The 16,288-nt window shown below is 32.2% G+C and overlaps 2 protein-coding genes and 1 pseudogene across 5 annotated transcripts; 2 read left to right on the top strand and 1 right to left on the bottom strand.

Annotated features, from left to right (window-relative positions):
* The first annotated feature begins 1,606 nt into the window (after positions 1-1,606).
* LOC145018281 (protein DETOXIFICATION 42-like) lies at positions 1,607-2,628 on the top strand. 3 transcript variants are annotated; one of them, XM_078976184.1, is made up of 4 exons: positions 1,607-1,894; positions 2,055-2,176; positions 2,264-2,340; positions 2,501-2,628. In XM_078976184.1, the coding sequence occupies exons 1-4, from the start codon at positions 1,815-1,817 to the stop codon at positions 2,507-2,509; spliced, it is 288 nt and encodes a 95-aa protein (XP_078832310.1). In that variant the 5' UTR covers positions 1,607-1,814; the 3' UTR covers positions 2,510-2,628. The 3 variants fall into 3 exon arrangements, with proteins under 3 accessions (XP_078832310.1, XP_078832309.1, XP_078832308.1); XM_078976183.1 differs by having other exon boundaries at positions 2,264-2,406; positions 2,501-2,617; XM_078976182.1 differs by having other exon boundaries at positions 2,264-2,534.
* On the top strand, positions 2,526-4,477 carry LOC145016084 (protein DETOXIFICATION 42-like; annotated as a pseudogene). Its single transcript, XR_013666127.1, has 8 exons — positions 2,526-2,641; positions 2,980-3,080; positions 3,165-3,315; positions 3,415-3,486; positions 3,574-3,690; positions 3,858-3,953; positions 4,054-4,175; positions 4,286-4,477. The product of XR_013666127.1 is annotated as a protein DETOXIFICATION 42-like (transcript).
* A 6,114-nt stretch (positions 4,478-10,591) lies between these two features.
* On the bottom strand, positions 10,592-13,411 carry LOC145015244 (zinc finger CCCH domain-containing protein 30-like). Its single transcript, XM_078973701.1, has 2 exons — positions 13,251-13,411; positions 10,592-12,521 (listed from the first exon to the last, which is right to left on the bottom strand). The coding sequence occupies exons 1-2, from the start codon at positions 13,270-13,272 to the stop codon at positions 10,786-10,788; spliced, it is 1,758 nt and encodes a 585-aa protein (XP_078829827.1). The 5' UTR covers positions 13,273-13,411; the 3' UTR covers positions 10,592-10,785.
* Positions 13,412-16,288: the final 2,877 nt, after the last annotated feature.

The raw sequence follows: 16,288 nt of genomic DNA, 5'->3' as shown, positions 1-16,288 counted from the left end.
TTACAAAAAAATGAACCATTCTCACTGATATGAATTATGACTATTGGTTTGACATGCGGAATTTGTGACATCCCATGAATACGTAGTTACAACATCGTCTGAACTCGTAATTCATAGTAAGGGGTTAGAGTATCATTGCATGAATATGTAGTTACAACATCGCCTAAACTCGTAATTCATCACCTACAAGTTATGGGTCTGCTGGTGTTTCCACTGGGTTGTCTAGAATAGTCCGTGGTTGTCATCTATACTCTGATAGATGACTACATCGCCACATTGTCGGTTAAGGTTATGGTATCTCCTTTCATCCTACATCACCTATTCATCATCATCTATTTACCTAATTATCATCACCTTTCTATCATCACCTATCTCTCTTCATTTTATTTCATCACACACCAACTATTTCATCTATCCATGTTTCATCCGCAACATATTTGTAGATATAAAATAAATATACCATTTAAATCTTTTAAAACATGTATAAAATCGTTCATCCAGGATAGACAACAAGTATTCAAATAATATGCACACATAGCACGTAATTTATATAAAATACTTCATATCTATGTGTAAGATGAAAGTATTTATATATACCATAAAAATCTCATAAATGCTTCCTAACTTCAAACCCTAAGGTTTACTCTACTAAAGCTTTATATTATTGGCTCTCTGGACCTAGAAGGGTCCAGATTCCTAACTTCAAACCCCAAGGTCCTTGCTTGAATAACTCAGAACAATAACCTTCCTTGGTCTCTCTTGCTGGAACTCTTCTCCTTTCTCTTGCTGGAACTCTCACTCTACACACTCAAGCTTGCTAGGGTTCTCACTTATGGGAAAGGTAGTCGCAATTGAAGGCCATAAGTGACTTTAAATATGGCTCGGGCTCAAAGATTTAGGGTTTCTGCCAACAGCACGGACTCGTCGAGTTGCCTCACCGACTCGTCGAGTCCATTCATTAATCCGAGTCATCAGTCGCGACCTTACTCGATGAGTTGAGGCGTCAACTTGTAGAGTATCTCTTCTTAACTCAAAAGAAAAATACTTAAATTATGATACCTGGAAATCCGGATGTTACATTTTGTTTTTTTGTTTCATAGATTTCTTCATCACAAATGTTGCTACAATTAAACAAAAATAAATAATTTGCTAAAACATAATACAATAGAAAGTTTGTTCACATTTAGCCATTGAACTTTTTAGAGGGAAACAAACTTTCGATTTTGTTCACATTTAGTCACTAAATTTTTTTACGTTATCTATTTGTCACTAAACTATTGAAACTGTTCACATTTTACCCTTATGACCGGTAACAGCCGGTCATAAGGGTAAAATATGAACAGTTTCAATAGTTCAATGACAAATAGATGACGAAAAAAAATTTAGTGACTAAATGTGAATAAAATCGAAAGTCCGTTACCCTTTCAAGTCATTATCCCTAATATATATATATATATATATATATATATATATATATATATATATATATATATATATATATATATATATATATATATATATATATATATATATATATATATATATATATATATATATATATATATATCCCCTACATTTTTAAAACAATAAAAATCATAAGATTCAGGGGAGGTTTGGGTTTATGTGATTATGTCGTCTCTCTCTTTCTTTGGGGTTTGGGTTACTTCTGTGTTTTTAACTAGATTCAAACCTAACGCTCTTACTAAAACTCACTAAATATTTATTGAAAACAAATTCTTTACTGTTATTTTCTTCCAATTTGTGCTCAAATTTTGAAAGTTCTTGAGTAATTCTGTGTGTATTTGTTTCCCGAAATGGTGGCAACAGATGCTGTTGTGTATCTGCATAGGAAAATAAATAACATCCCCTTGTGGGTCTTATTCCAGGACACCAGGTATTTTAACAAATATTAAGAAGTTTTTGAAATTTGGGTTGATTTCAACTTCTGTTGGCTTCAATTATCTTGATATTGATGATCGAATGAGAATCTTAAAATAGTATTTCTTGCTTTTTGTTGATTAAATATGTATTTAGTTGAATCTGATGTGTTTCAGGAGTACTTTTAGCAAGGATGAGCTGAATTTAGAAATCACAAAGATCGCAGTCCCTGCAGCCTTGGGTTTAATGCCAGACCCCATTGCTTCTTTGATTGACACAGCCTTCATTGGCCATTTAGGTTAATTTGATAACTTCTGTGTATAACAAGTTATATATATACTTATTTTGGGTAATGCAAAACATTGAAGCTTTTTAAATAATATAGGATCTGTGGAGCTTGCTGCTGTTGGGGTTGCCATAGCTATTTTCAATCAAGCTTCAAAGATCGCAATATTCCCACTTGTAAGCATCACAACTTCTTTTGTGGCTGAAGAAGACAGCGCTACAAGCTCAAGTTCCAATCTTCGAGTGATTGACTTTTTAACAATATTATTCTGTCTTTCCACTTGTAAAATTTTGTGGTAATTAATTAATTATTAACATGGTTTTGGGATTTGAGCAGAGGATATGAACAGGATGCCGAATAACACTGGGAGAAGACATATCTCATCAGCTTCATCGGCTTTATTGATAGGTGGCATGCTTGGTCTCATCCAAGCTCTTTTGCTCATTGTCTCTGCAAAACCAATATTAAGTTATATGGGTATAAAATCTGTAATTTTTAGGTTGTGGATTGGTGCAACTTATATCATTTTTTAACAAAAAAGAATATTCTAAATATATTACTACTTTTATAACTCATTTGAAGAAGCTTTACACCATTTGTCCATTTATTTACACAAAAAACGATGTTAACATCTTGAAACCGGTATTAGGGTCGTTGGTTTAATTATCATATTTAGGATATTATAAATATAACTTTTCAAGTTTCAACAATATTCTCCAATGGTTGCTAAATTAAGTTTATTTATGGTGTTTTTTTTTAATTAATTATATAAGATTTCGAATTATTGGCTTTGTCTTATATAAGCGTATGTGAAGGTACTTAATCTCATTGATCATCCTATGGAAATTGATGGAGCAAGTTGACCTTTTACCTCCACACATTAAAGATTTGCAACTCGGTCGGTTTTTAAAAAATGGTAAGAAATGTCAATCCGTCATGTCATATGAATGTATAAATAACTAAATGATGTGTTTAATTACCTTTTCTTTATTTGTTACAGGGTTTCTTTTATTGATGAGAGTGATTGCAGCAACATTCTAGCATCCATGTCAACCAGGCTCGGATCAACAGAAATGGCTGCCTTTCAGATTTGCTTGCAGCTTTGGGTGGCAGCCTCGCTGCTTGCTGATGGTTTGGCTGTCGCTGGCCAGGTAGTCTTCTTGGAAATTAAAGTCAAAGAAAGGTCAAAGTCCAATAGAAATCACAACATTTAATGCTCATGATTTTGTGTCATGTGATGTATAATCCAGGTGATTCTTGCAGGAGCTTTCGCAAGACAAGATTACACGAGAGCAACAGCAACAGCTGCTCGGGAACTCCAAGTGAGTTTGACCTTTGACCTTTGACCATTTCTTGTTTTAACGATTTTTGTATATAATATATGTTTAATCTCTTTTTACTTTGTCCAGTTAGCTTTGGCTATGGGACTTGTTCTCTCATTAATTGTTGGTGTTGGATTAAGCTTCTCATCAGGAGTGTTTACAACTAACGCCAAAGTTCTACGACTCTTGAGTTTAGGCATCCCGGTATATATAATTATATATACATCCATTTTTTGTCTAATCTTTTTGGATGGGAGAAATAATTGCAATTTTTTGTTTTATTGACATCGAGATCTAGTCCAGTGCATGTCAAATATAGTATAATCTTGGAAAACAATGCGCTAATACATTTCATTTGGCTTGTTAATTAGTTTGTTGCAGCAACTCAACCCATAAATACAATTGCATTTGTGTTTGATGGGATCAACTATGGCTCATCAGATTTTTGTTACTCAGCCTTCTGAATGGTAAGTTCATTTTCTCTTCTGTCTATTTAAAATAATCCCATACCATTTCTTGTTTCTAATGTACCAATAAGTCGTTTTTTTTTTTTTTTTTTTTCTTTAGGTTTTGGTAGCCTTAGCAAGTGTTGTATGCTTGTGGTTATTATCCTCACATTACGAGTTTGTGGGCATATGGGTCGCATTATCCATCTTTATGGGTTTACGAGTAATAGCTGGCCTAGGGAGGTGAATTCTTGAACAAAAAAGAGGCCAATTCCATTATTCCGTCACTAGCTTCTTGCAAGTTCATTGTTTTCATAACTCGTAACTTATAATATAACTTTATGGTTTTGCAGGATTGGAACCGCTAGTGGACCATGGAGTTTTCTCAACAAGTATTAGGGGTTTCCTCTTTTGGTGTTCAATAGCACTAAATGAATATGTATACATGTGTATATGAACAAATAGTGGCTTGTTTGTTCTTTGTATAAACAAAAGATTCAGTATGAATGAGAAGGATGAATGTTTGGTTTAATGAAATGAAATTATGAAGGAATGAAATAGATCATTTAGGGAAGCAAGGTAAAAAAAAAAAAAAAAAAAAGAGTTAATATGTCACGAAATGTTTTGGTCTTTAGGAGGAAATGGATTTTTATATGAATACGGGTTCATTTATTTTCACAGAACCCCTAGTTGAAGCTCATCAAAATCCATACAAAATTATAATACAAACACATTTTAAGTTTTTTTAAGAAAATAATATATACTTTTATTTAGAGTAAATTACACGAATGGTCCCTATGGTTTAGGAAAATTTACGTGTTTGGTCCCTAACTTATTTTTTTAATCCGGAAGATCCCTACTATTTATTTTTGTTACGCATTTGATCTCTGTCTTACCTAAAAAAACTATTTTTCCTCGATTTGTTAATTTATTTAAATAAACACAATGCTAACACCAATCCCTTTATCTTACCTTACATACATCATCATTTTTTCTTATTTAAATTATAGTCTTTTTAGGTAAGATAGGAACCAAACGCGTAACAAAAACAAATAGTAAAGACCTTCCGGGTTAAAAAAATAAGTTAAGGACCAAAAATGAAAATTATCCCAAACCATAGAGACCATTCGTGTAATTTACTCTTTTATTTAAAATGTATAAGTGTCAAAGATGTGTAACTCAAATTTAAGTATTGTACTTTTTCATTCCAAAATGATGGGATGAAAAAAAATATATGCATCAAGTAAGACTATCCGTTAAATTATAGTTTTGGTCCCTATGCTTGAAACCAATGTGTAATTTGAGATTTTTTTTTTTTTTTTTTTTTTTTTTAACTTTTCAATTGCTACCATGATCCTCATGACTAACTCTATCAATTCTCATCCGCTAAATACTTGTAAATCGATCATTATACTTTATACACCTCATTTTGTTTATTTTTTCTATCAATTTGATATTGCTAATAACTAAATATTAAAAAAGCCTTAAAAGAGATCAACCCCATTCATTGCCTCTTTCTTCACCTCCCACTTTTGTTTTAGTTTTTCTCAACGTTGCATATCCAACGCTGCAATGCCGGATGCTCCATCTTTGCCAGATACATCGTCTCTCTTACTTGTTATCACCTCTGGGCACTAACATTGTAACCCACTCCTTCAACTCCACCCACCGGCTACGCCATCTCTTATTTGTATTTTTTGTTGATTCGTTTTCCTAGTAAGTTTTCTGATTTTTCAACGACAGGTTGATGTTGGGTGATGTGGTGATGATGGTACTGGTAAATTGCTAATAGTGGTAGTGTTTCATGGTTGTGATTGGTGGCGGTGATGAGAATTAGCAGTGTAATAGTGGCGGTGGTTGTGATTGGTTGTATAGTGGTGGTGTAGTCGTGGAGGTGATCATTGGCGGTGGCTATTGTTGGTGTAGTGGTGATATTGGATGGGATACCCCTTCTTATTTAATGATTAAAAAAAATAAAAGAATTTAAAAAACTAGGATAATCTTCATTTTTTTTTTTTTGAATTTATCCAAGTTACTTTTGATATTCTGATAGGATGTTGCTAAAAACACACCAATCTATCAATTTTATCCTATTACATCTACTCTAAACATTAATCATTATATATTTTTCTAAAAAAAGTATTTTTTTTTCTTGTCTGTCTCTTTTTTTTTTTCTCTATCTTTCTCTTTCATTATATATATAGAATATAAAATTTATTTCATTATGTTTTTGAAATTCTTATAAACATTAAAATATTACGAGAAGTTAAAATATTATTAAATAATTGATATCATTTTTATTAATAAATTAATTGATTATATTAATATTATTGATTTTAAACTTATTTTTTATAAGATAAATAGAAAAAACCAAATAACTCATATTTTGTTTCCTTAACTGCACACTTCTTTTTTTAATTTTTTTAGTTATATTTTATTTTCATTTCATATTTAAAAACTAGTATATATATATATTTGCATCGCAATCAAAAAAGATTTTTTTTATTTGTTTTGCATCGTTCTTAACTGCATACTTTTTTTCTTATTTATATTTTATTTTCATTTTATATTATAAAAGGACAAACCAAATAACTAATAGATATATTTTGTATAAAAATACTTTATTAAAACAATTAATGTGGATTTACAAGAGTTCTATTTTTTTCAGAATAAAAGATCCATTAAAGGAATTTCACGAAAAAACGCATAGACTATCTTTCCTTTAATTATATATCTAATCAAATAGAAAAAATATATAATCGTATTTATCTTAAAATTATTATATAATAAATATATAAAGACATCAATAAAATCTTAATCTTCCCTAAGTATGATATGTCATGACTATCAAAACTTTTATAAATATTTAAATTTGATTAAAATTTTATTTTATATGTTTCAATTAAAAAATAAATTTATTTATTTGTGTAAAAAATAGTTATAATAATAGAGAGAGAGAGAGAACTACGATATTAAAAAAAAATGGATAAATGGTCAACAAAAAAATGTAAGATATAAATTTTAAAAAATAAAGCCTACAACAAATTAAAAGTCACTCACAATCAAAATTGGTCTATAGTTTAGATTTCATAAAACTTTATACCTAAAACTAGGTTGGTGTGTGCAGTAATTGTTTAGAATGGTTTGTAGAAAGCAGGGCTGAACATGGTACGGTACCAATTTATTTTTAGTCAAAACCGTGTACCGTACCAATTCTATTTGGTATAAATTTTTTGCTACCAGTACCGTACCAAGTAAAATTGGTACCAACTTGTTTGGCTACCAACAAGTTTGGTTGGTACATATTGGTAACGGTACATTACCAAATTCTATCTACTTTTCAATTGTAATAGTTAAAAATCCGCAATGACAACATGAGACAACTTTCTTGTCTAGTAATATAAATTAGTAAAATAACTATATTAGTTACTAAAGAATTTTATTAATTTTTTAGTTTTTTAATTTAATGCGGTAATAACTATTGAGTAAGTGTAATGACTAAATTGTAAAGGAAAATATGAATTGGTTGGTACGGTAATACCGTGATATTTAAAATTTAATACAGTTACCGTACCAAGTTTATTAAATTGGTATGGTACTACCAACCAAACATATTGGCTACCGAACATATTGGTAAGTTCGGTTGGTAGCATGTTGGTTGGTTCTCCATAATACATATTTGACAGCCCTAGTAGAAAGTAGTAGTCATATAGAATATAAAATTTATTTCATTATGTTTTTGAATTTCTTATAGACATTAAAATATTATGAGAAGTTAAAATATTATTAAATAATTGATATCCTTTTTATTAATAAATTAATTGATTATATTAATATTATTGATTTTAAACTTATTTTTAATAAGATAAATAAATAAATAAACTAAATAACTCATATTTTGTTTTAACTGCACACTTCTTCTTTTTTTTTTTTTAATTTTTTTAGTTATATTTTATTTAGTTATATATATATATATATATATATATATATATATATATATATATATATATATATATATATATATATATATTTGCATCGCGATAAAAAAAGATTTTTTTTATTTGTTTTGCATCGTTCTTAACTGCATACTTTTTTTCTTATTTATATTTTATTTTCATTTTATATTATAAAAAGGACAAACCAAATAACTAACAGATATATTTTATATAAAAATACTTTATTAAAACAATTAATATGGATTTGCAAGAGTTCTATTTTTTCAGAATAAAAGATCCATTAGATTAATTTCACGAAAAAACGTATAGATAATTCTATCCTATTACACCTACTCTCAACATTAATAATTACATTTTTTTGTGAAAAAGTACTTGACCATGCAGGAAAAGGATGTAGGCATGTAGCTGTGTCCCAACAATTTTCTTCTTTAACTCACATGAGCCCATGACGGAGGTTGTGATGCCAATTGTAAGGTTAAGATTTTATTTCCAGGTTAGCTAAGGAAACAGTAGAAACACAATATAATATCTATAATAAATCTCCTTGTAAGTAGGTCAGAAAAAACTAGACTTATTATAAAAAAGATTTTTATTAAACTAATCACATTAAGAGGGGGTAGTTATCAAAAATTACCATATTTATCTCATTTTTTTTAAATCAACTAACTTGTGCGGAATACGGTATTTCGATGTAATAAAGTATGTTTCGGACTGTTATAAAGTTGGTGATATTTGATGTAAAGATAGTATGAAATTTGATGTATCTGAATTCTGAAAGTAGATTCGCTCCGAAACGATGAGACATGGCACAAAGTTCGTGAATTGATATAAACTTATTCGGGACTTATTTAATGTTAATTTCGTTTTCGTTACAACACCATTCCCTCTTAGGAAAATTATGGTAAGCTTACTCCAGATATATTTGGATTCATCGTATATTCGTCAAAATGATAGCATATTATGGTCTTATATCGTAATTTACTTCGTTATTGGTAAGTTTTTTGAGTTTTGTCTATATGAGCTTGAAACAAAACATTCAAGACATCATTCTAAAATAGTTTGTCGTATACAGGGCTGATTTGTCGTATTAGGACCGGAATACGTGTTCCAAATTTGTTGTGAATGTCTAATAGACATTTTTTTCTAGGTACCGTACTCAAAATTAACATATATTTGTGATTTTTTGTGTTAAAACCTGTTATGAATATTCAAGGAAGGAATCTAGAATGGTCATTGTTTAACGAGAAGGAACCTAAAGAAGTCATCATGTCAAAAGGTTGTTTTTCCCTAATTTGATGTACATTTAGACTTGGTTTAAGGTGCCCTAATATACCTACCACACTTGCATATTGAGAAGTCTAAACATCAAAAGGAAAAGGGTACCCAATATTTTGGCATCAAGTAATTAAATGCATTTGACCAAGTGCAAGTAAGCTTCATATGTGTTCGATCTACTTTTATCTTCAACGAATGGCCCGTTAGATACTGTATTTAATTAAGGTTTTGGTTTTAGTTTTAGAGGATGTTAGGGTATGTATTGTATTTTGTTATGGTTTAAAGTTTATATCTTATATTTTAATATATTTGGTTATATGTATAAGAAAAGATTCCTTTTTTATTTATGATGTTATATACTTTTCCTAAAATGATTAAAAAATAGTATTGGAAGCGTAGACTTGGATTTACCACAATCACAAAAAAGATGGTTATCTTACTCATGCTTTTAACAACAGTCTCTCAACTACGTACCCACCACTCATGTACACAACTTCATTAAGGCATGGAGTGAACCCTATGAATTAAGACATTCGTAAAGTGTACATGCTACTCCGAGGTGCTCATCAACAATCTCACTTCTCACTTCCAACATACTCTCTAAGAAGGATAAATAATAAGCCTCTAAAATAATGTGACTTATGGATTTGAACTAAAAACCTTATTTATTAGTGGGTGTGATGTTACATTTTCCACTATCTATTTTGACATCTCGTCAGCTTTGACACACTCCTTCAAGTTTTTGTCATTTTCATAACATGGGTTGCTATACTTGCCATGATATATATTTTTTAAATTAATTAATTTAAAAAAATAAACATTTCAAATATACTATTTTAAAACTAAAATTCCATTTAGAACAATAATTTATAAGTCAAGGTTGATTTTGTAATTTCAGAAACTAATTATGTAGAGAGAATTTAGGATGGGGGTATTTTTTGTTAGTGGACCAAATCCTAAAAACCTTTTATGTCAAATCTGGAAATATTTGATCGCATACACAGAAAGTGTTCCTTCCATTTTTGTTGACCAACAGCTTCAAAAGAAAAATTAATCCCCACTTTCTCCAAACCATACATTCTCTCTCATCGATACAAATCTACAGAGTTGCCGAGCCGAGCTCTGCATGCCGAAGGCTCGGCCCGGTGTTGAACACCGAGATAGCTGAGGTGCTTGCCGATCCCATACCGTAAGTATACATGACTACATTCTTTAGTTTAAAGTAATACACGTGTACTAAAGAGGCTCAAATCTTGATGGATACAGTTCTTCGAAGATTCAAATGCGACATAATTATTGATTTCAAATCATTCCACCTTGTAACCTTTTCCTTTTCCACTGAACAAGTGGAAGAAAAAGAAAACCACTTACTCAAACCATGATGCCCATACACAAGTTATCATAATTAAACAAATATCCCAAAAGATGTTGTATGAACAATAATATATTTTGCTCAAAAACAAAGACAAACAACAAAGTTCGGTGTTAAACAAATAATATTCTTGTAACTTTGAGAAAAATTGGACTAGAGATTTTAACTTTCTGCTATATTAATAACAAATAAAAAATAATCAGATTTCCCCCCTTTTTTTTTGCCATGTATTGTTATTTACCTCCAATTCCTAGCTTAACTTCTTTAGAGCCACAAGTTGATCAAGCTGCATTTGCTCAATCCATGCTGAAAGAACCGATTCATCCATTTGCTCCATTTCACTTTCGTTCACTTCATGAGTCTGAGGCTGTTCATTCTGAACCCATGACACGTCAGCATCCTCCCTAAATGAAGACGACCTTCTAACTTTCCCAAAATCATCCGCATTAACCGCCCAGTCAGCTTTCCCACTACCCGAAGAATCCCACTTTGACCACGGGTCAACAGAAGAACCCGTATTTAACTTCGACCCAAGTTCCCGTGAGCTCAAACTTCGAAACGGTTGTTGATACTGATTTTGATTCTCTCGGGCCAACTTTGAAACCCGTGAACTCATCGGTGAAATCGCTTCCATGCTACGAGGTGACATCGATTGACCCGTATAATTCGTGTTTATAGGAGCCAACATTCCTTGTTGTTGTTGAAACGCGTTAAAAACCGACGAATTGTTCCTCGGAGAAAACATCGATGATTGATCCGAAAAACGAGGAGACGAGGTTTCGTTTGCAAATAAATCGTCTAACACCGTTTGATTATGACCCGATCTTTGTAGAAACATACTCAAATCTTGATCTCTTGCATTCAATGATGACCTTAATCGACTCGATTGAAGATTACTTCCCGGTAAAAGCAAAGACGGGACATTCGGGACACTTGATTGTTGCCAATTTGACATCGCGTTTGCTGACGGGGACATGGGCGGTGTAAATGACGAAGGTGACCCTGGAATCAAGCTCATAGCGGCAGCAAATTCTAATGACGACATGGCCCGAGGCGAGGGGTATAAGGGTCGAAGCTCGTCTTGCGTGTGAGCAAAGAAACAAACCCGGCGGTTACAACTTGTCCCGTCTTTACATAACCGGGTCCGGTATTGAGCGGGGTGGAGCCAACACTCGAATACCCCGTGGGCGTATTCGCACATATCGCCTCTTCTACACGCGCCTTTTCTAAAATCGGGACACGGGACACAGCTGTAATGGTACTTTCGTGGGTCCCGTCTTCGCGCGTTTTCGCCCGGGTGGACGAATGGGCATTCGGTCCAATCATGTGAGTAAGCACGCGAACATGGCTGGATCTTAAACGAATATATTCTAAATTCGTCTGTTGAATAGATCCCGTTTTTTATATCGGGTAAAGATGGGTCAACCGGGTACTCTCGTTTGCCATCGTTCAATGATATTTTCGGGGACGAGGGTAAATCCGTAAATTCGGTTTCTTTTGTTGCAAGAAGTTCTTTAAGGGTATTTTTCGTATTTGGAAACTTTGGAGAGACGACGATCATATCCACGGGTCGTAGCCCGTTAACATCGATTAAATATGGGTCAGCGCCTTCTGATAAGAGAAGTTTGATGACATCGGCGGCATTGGGTGATCCACTGGCGGCAGCACAGTGAAGGGCGGTGGTTTTATCAGCACCAGTTGAGCGATTCACATCGGATTTAGATAAAGAAAGAATGAACTTTAAAACATCGATGCTTCCATACATTGAAGCCACCATTAATGGAGTTCTGTGTTCAAGAACCATTTGTTTTGAGCACTTTTGACGTTCATACCATAATCCAACTTCGTCAATGGTGGAGGGGTCTTGCTCGATTAGGTTTTGAAAACCGTTGAGATCATTGTTGGCTGCGTGTTCAAGCAACGTAGCAAAAGTGTCGTTGGTCTCCACAGTCAACTGGTTCATCTTTGAGTCAGACAGCTTTCTATCTGCAAGAAATCACAGATAACACAAATCATGAATCGAAATCCAAGATCAATTTCAACTCCAAACGCAATTGTATAACAAGATAATGTTCAGAAAAATCAAAATCGATTGGTATAAGATATGAGGAAAAGGTGAAACATAAAGAAAATCGGTGTATATAACTAATCTTCCGTAAAAGGATCGATAATCGATTAACTATGATGATTTGAAATTTTGAATCCGCTGTTTCCTATTGATTCGTTTTAAGTCAAAGTCAAAGTCAAAATCCCCAATTTTGAATACATACCAACAATGAGTAGTTCTGAAAGAATCCCCTAAAAACCCACAACGAAAAAAGGAAAGAAACCCTAGATGATAAGAATCACATATGTTGTACTAAACGCTTTAAAGGTTTTACTCTTGCTCTACCAACTATGAACAAGCTTCATGAATATCATTTCTTGTTGAATTAGACACAAAAATCGCATTCCGTAACTGATCCAAAGAAGAAGAAAGATAAACAAATAACAAACCCACTTACACACAGCAAAAAGACGTTTCAAGAAGTTGGAAAGTATCATACATATATTCAACTGCACACAGTAAGTGTGTGTACGGACACACGGCACATACACATACACATACAGATACACGTACGAAACAAGAGAAACATATTATAAATGGGTATTCAGAAAGTTTGAGATCGGAAAGTTCGAAGAAGCTTTTCTCGCCTGCGTGAAGTATAAACTTACAGTAGTTTTTGAAGCAGAACATACGTATCGTTTGTTGAGTTCATGATGAAGGGTCTTGGGGGTTTACAGATCTAAAATGCGAAAGATGTGAAGGAAAAATGGAAAGACGAGTGCTTCTTCATCCTTCACCATTTCCTATGCTCTTTCTCTCTCAACTCCAATTGATTATTACAGGGAATAAAGTTTTAAAGGACTACAAGCTTTTTTTTTTTTTTTTTTTTTTGCTAAATGTTACATTTTGGCCCTTAGTCTTTTAAAATAATCAAATTACAAACATCTATTTTTCGAGATATCTAGAGGGTGTTGGCCTTTGAGTGCTTATTTCGTTCTTTTGGACGCGAGGTGAAACCTCTTTATAAGACCGGTGGGTTGGTGCGGTTTCAACCGTGGTTCCACCACATCATCATCCAGAATATCGTCATTTTCCTATCGTTTCTACCGTATTTTCTCTCTCTTCACCCAAATAGTGTCACTCTTTCTTCAATTGTTTCTCTTTCATCTCCTCATTTGGTATACCACACCTAGTGAGTGGCAAAGAACCACACTTTGTATGGTAAAATTGACATAACACTTATGTGACGTCTATGTGGCAAAGGAAGGAATACGGTTCTTGTGGTACCACTCATTCCGGCCTAAAATTTTGAGTTCGAGTTTTTTTACATAACAAACTCATTTAAGAAGATTTTTAGGAAAAATTTCATTTACACATGACATAATTGCAAGAGATAAATTTAAAATGTTCAAAAATTTTAAACTCCTAGCCTTAACCCCATGTAAGTATCAAACTCGGTGCATTAATCCGGCTAGATTGGACATCACCTGCAAGTACTTATTTAATTATCAATATTTTTTTAAGTTATAATGGTAAAAAAAAAAAAACAAGTGTTTTTTTAAATGTTTGGATTAGTATATATGATGTCAAAATGTTATAAGTTAGTAAACATTTTGTAGTGTTTGACAAAATCACTAAAAAAATATTTTCTAAAACTATAAGTTATAAATAGTTTTTCATAAGTTATAGACATAAATAGTTTTTCCCGAGCACTTCTTAATAAACTAACCATAACATTACCTAGAATAAGAAATTTTGAGTAACTTTTTATCCCTTATTCGGAATAATAATAATCTGTCCAAAACATAACATTCGAGATTCTAGACACAATGTGTTACATTGTCTACTTTAAAAAATTGCTCTTGACCTCTATTTGGTAGCAGATCAAGAAAATATTTCAATTTGAGTGCAATATAAATAAAAATAAACTAAAATCAATATTTGTAATGATCTTTTAGTACCTAGCTCATTTTAAATACTCGTTTTACAATGAGAACTTAAAGTCAACTTGTTTGGTCTCTTGGTTTCTATGCTAAGGTCTATGAGTTAAAATTATATATTTTTACTTCATTTTTATATAAAATTTGGGCTATCCTTTGGAACATGGTAGAACTGCTATTTCCCTTACTATAATGATATTTAGATTCATCATGTTTTTTCCCAAAATGAAAAGATGTTATGCTTTTATATTATTAGTAGTTGGTCACTTGTAAGTTTTTTGAATTATGGTAATGCTACTTTTTATGTCTATAGTTTCAACATTATAGTTTCATCTTTTTTGTTTATGTGTTTGTTATATTGTATTGGATTTTTATGAATAAATCTATATTTAGTAGTATAATCCTGAAATGTATCATTCATTACAACTTTTCAAATTTGTTCATCGGAATTCGGATATGTTCATCAGTCGAGTATATTCGTCAGATTTCGAATATGGTATTCGTATTTTGAATTTAATGTGGGAATTGAAAATACATATTTTCAAGTACAAATAATCATTTCAATGGTAAATAAATGTAATACATTGTTGTGGTGTCTTGGTAAAGCACATGGAAGATATGGTAGATAACTTATTGACCCATGTTTAAATTCTAATATTTTTCAGCCTCTATGATCATGGAGGTTCGTCTGCAGTGACTCGAATGCATGAAACATAGTTTCATGCTTGTAGTGAGAGATTAGTCGGTGCGCGAAAGCTGACTCGGAACCGTCATTAAGGAAGTTTCATTTTCCAAAAAAATGGATGAAATGCCCCTATAATTTGTGTAGTGTGTTGAGAAAGTTCTTCACATGCATATATTATTCAAATCAATAATCCACCTTTGTAATTAATATTAGACCCGAATAAAAAAGTAACAACCCTAATGACCCCGCTTTAGCCAACGAAATTGTTTTTTGTCTACAAACTCATTAGATGTATTACTTCTAGGGTTAATGACTTAGGAGGGTAATAAGGTTTTAACTTTGTTCACATTAGGTCTTTAAGGTTTTTTTTGTACATATTACATCAATATGGTTGTTATAACCGTTAAAAAAATGTAATAAGGTTTTAATTTTGTCTACAATAGGTCCTTAACGTCATTTTTTGTACGTATTACACCAACATGATTGTTATAACCATTTAAAGAAGGGTAATAAGGTCTAACTGTGTCCACATTAGGTTCCTATTTTAAATATGCTTATCATTTCATCTAACTCTTTTACAATTTATATTAGTATCTAGTTACATGGCTTCATCATTTCATCTTCTTATTTTAGTCGTCCATTCACCACAGCCACGATTTCAATCAAAATGTTACGTAAGCCAGTGGCGGAGCTAGGTGAAAGTAAAAGAGTATCCCCGCAAAGTAATGGGATATCCCCGATTAGCAAGGTTTTAAATAACGTAAGGCGTGGCTTGGCGGCAAGGTAAAAGTTAATCAATGGTAAGCTTTAGCGAGCCATGACGTTTTCAAAGCGTGACTATATTATATACATTAAAAGATATAAATCATATAATTATTGAATTTTATCAATATATGAAGTTTTTAGAAGTGTTATATTAATATCTAATGGAAAAAAGTTAATAAAAACTCATTTATTTTAGGCCTGATAAAAAAACCAAAACAAAAAAACTCACGCCTTGAAAAAATCTCACGCCATAACGCGATAGGGCGCGCCTTGACACGTTATTTGGGCGTCACGCTTCACAAACCCGCATTGAACG

The sequence above is a fragment of the Lactuca saligna genome, chromosome 9, assembly GCF_052625555.1.
Source record: "Lactuca saligna cultivar CGN05327 chromosome 9, ASM5262555v1, whole genome shotgun sequence".
NCBI classification, from domain to species: Eukaryota; Viridiplantae; Streptophyta; class Magnoliopsida; order Asterales; family Asteraceae; genus Lactuca; species Lactuca saligna.
Note: the sequence above shows the minus strand (reverse complement) of the source record. Positions and strands in the feature narration are given on the sequence as shown.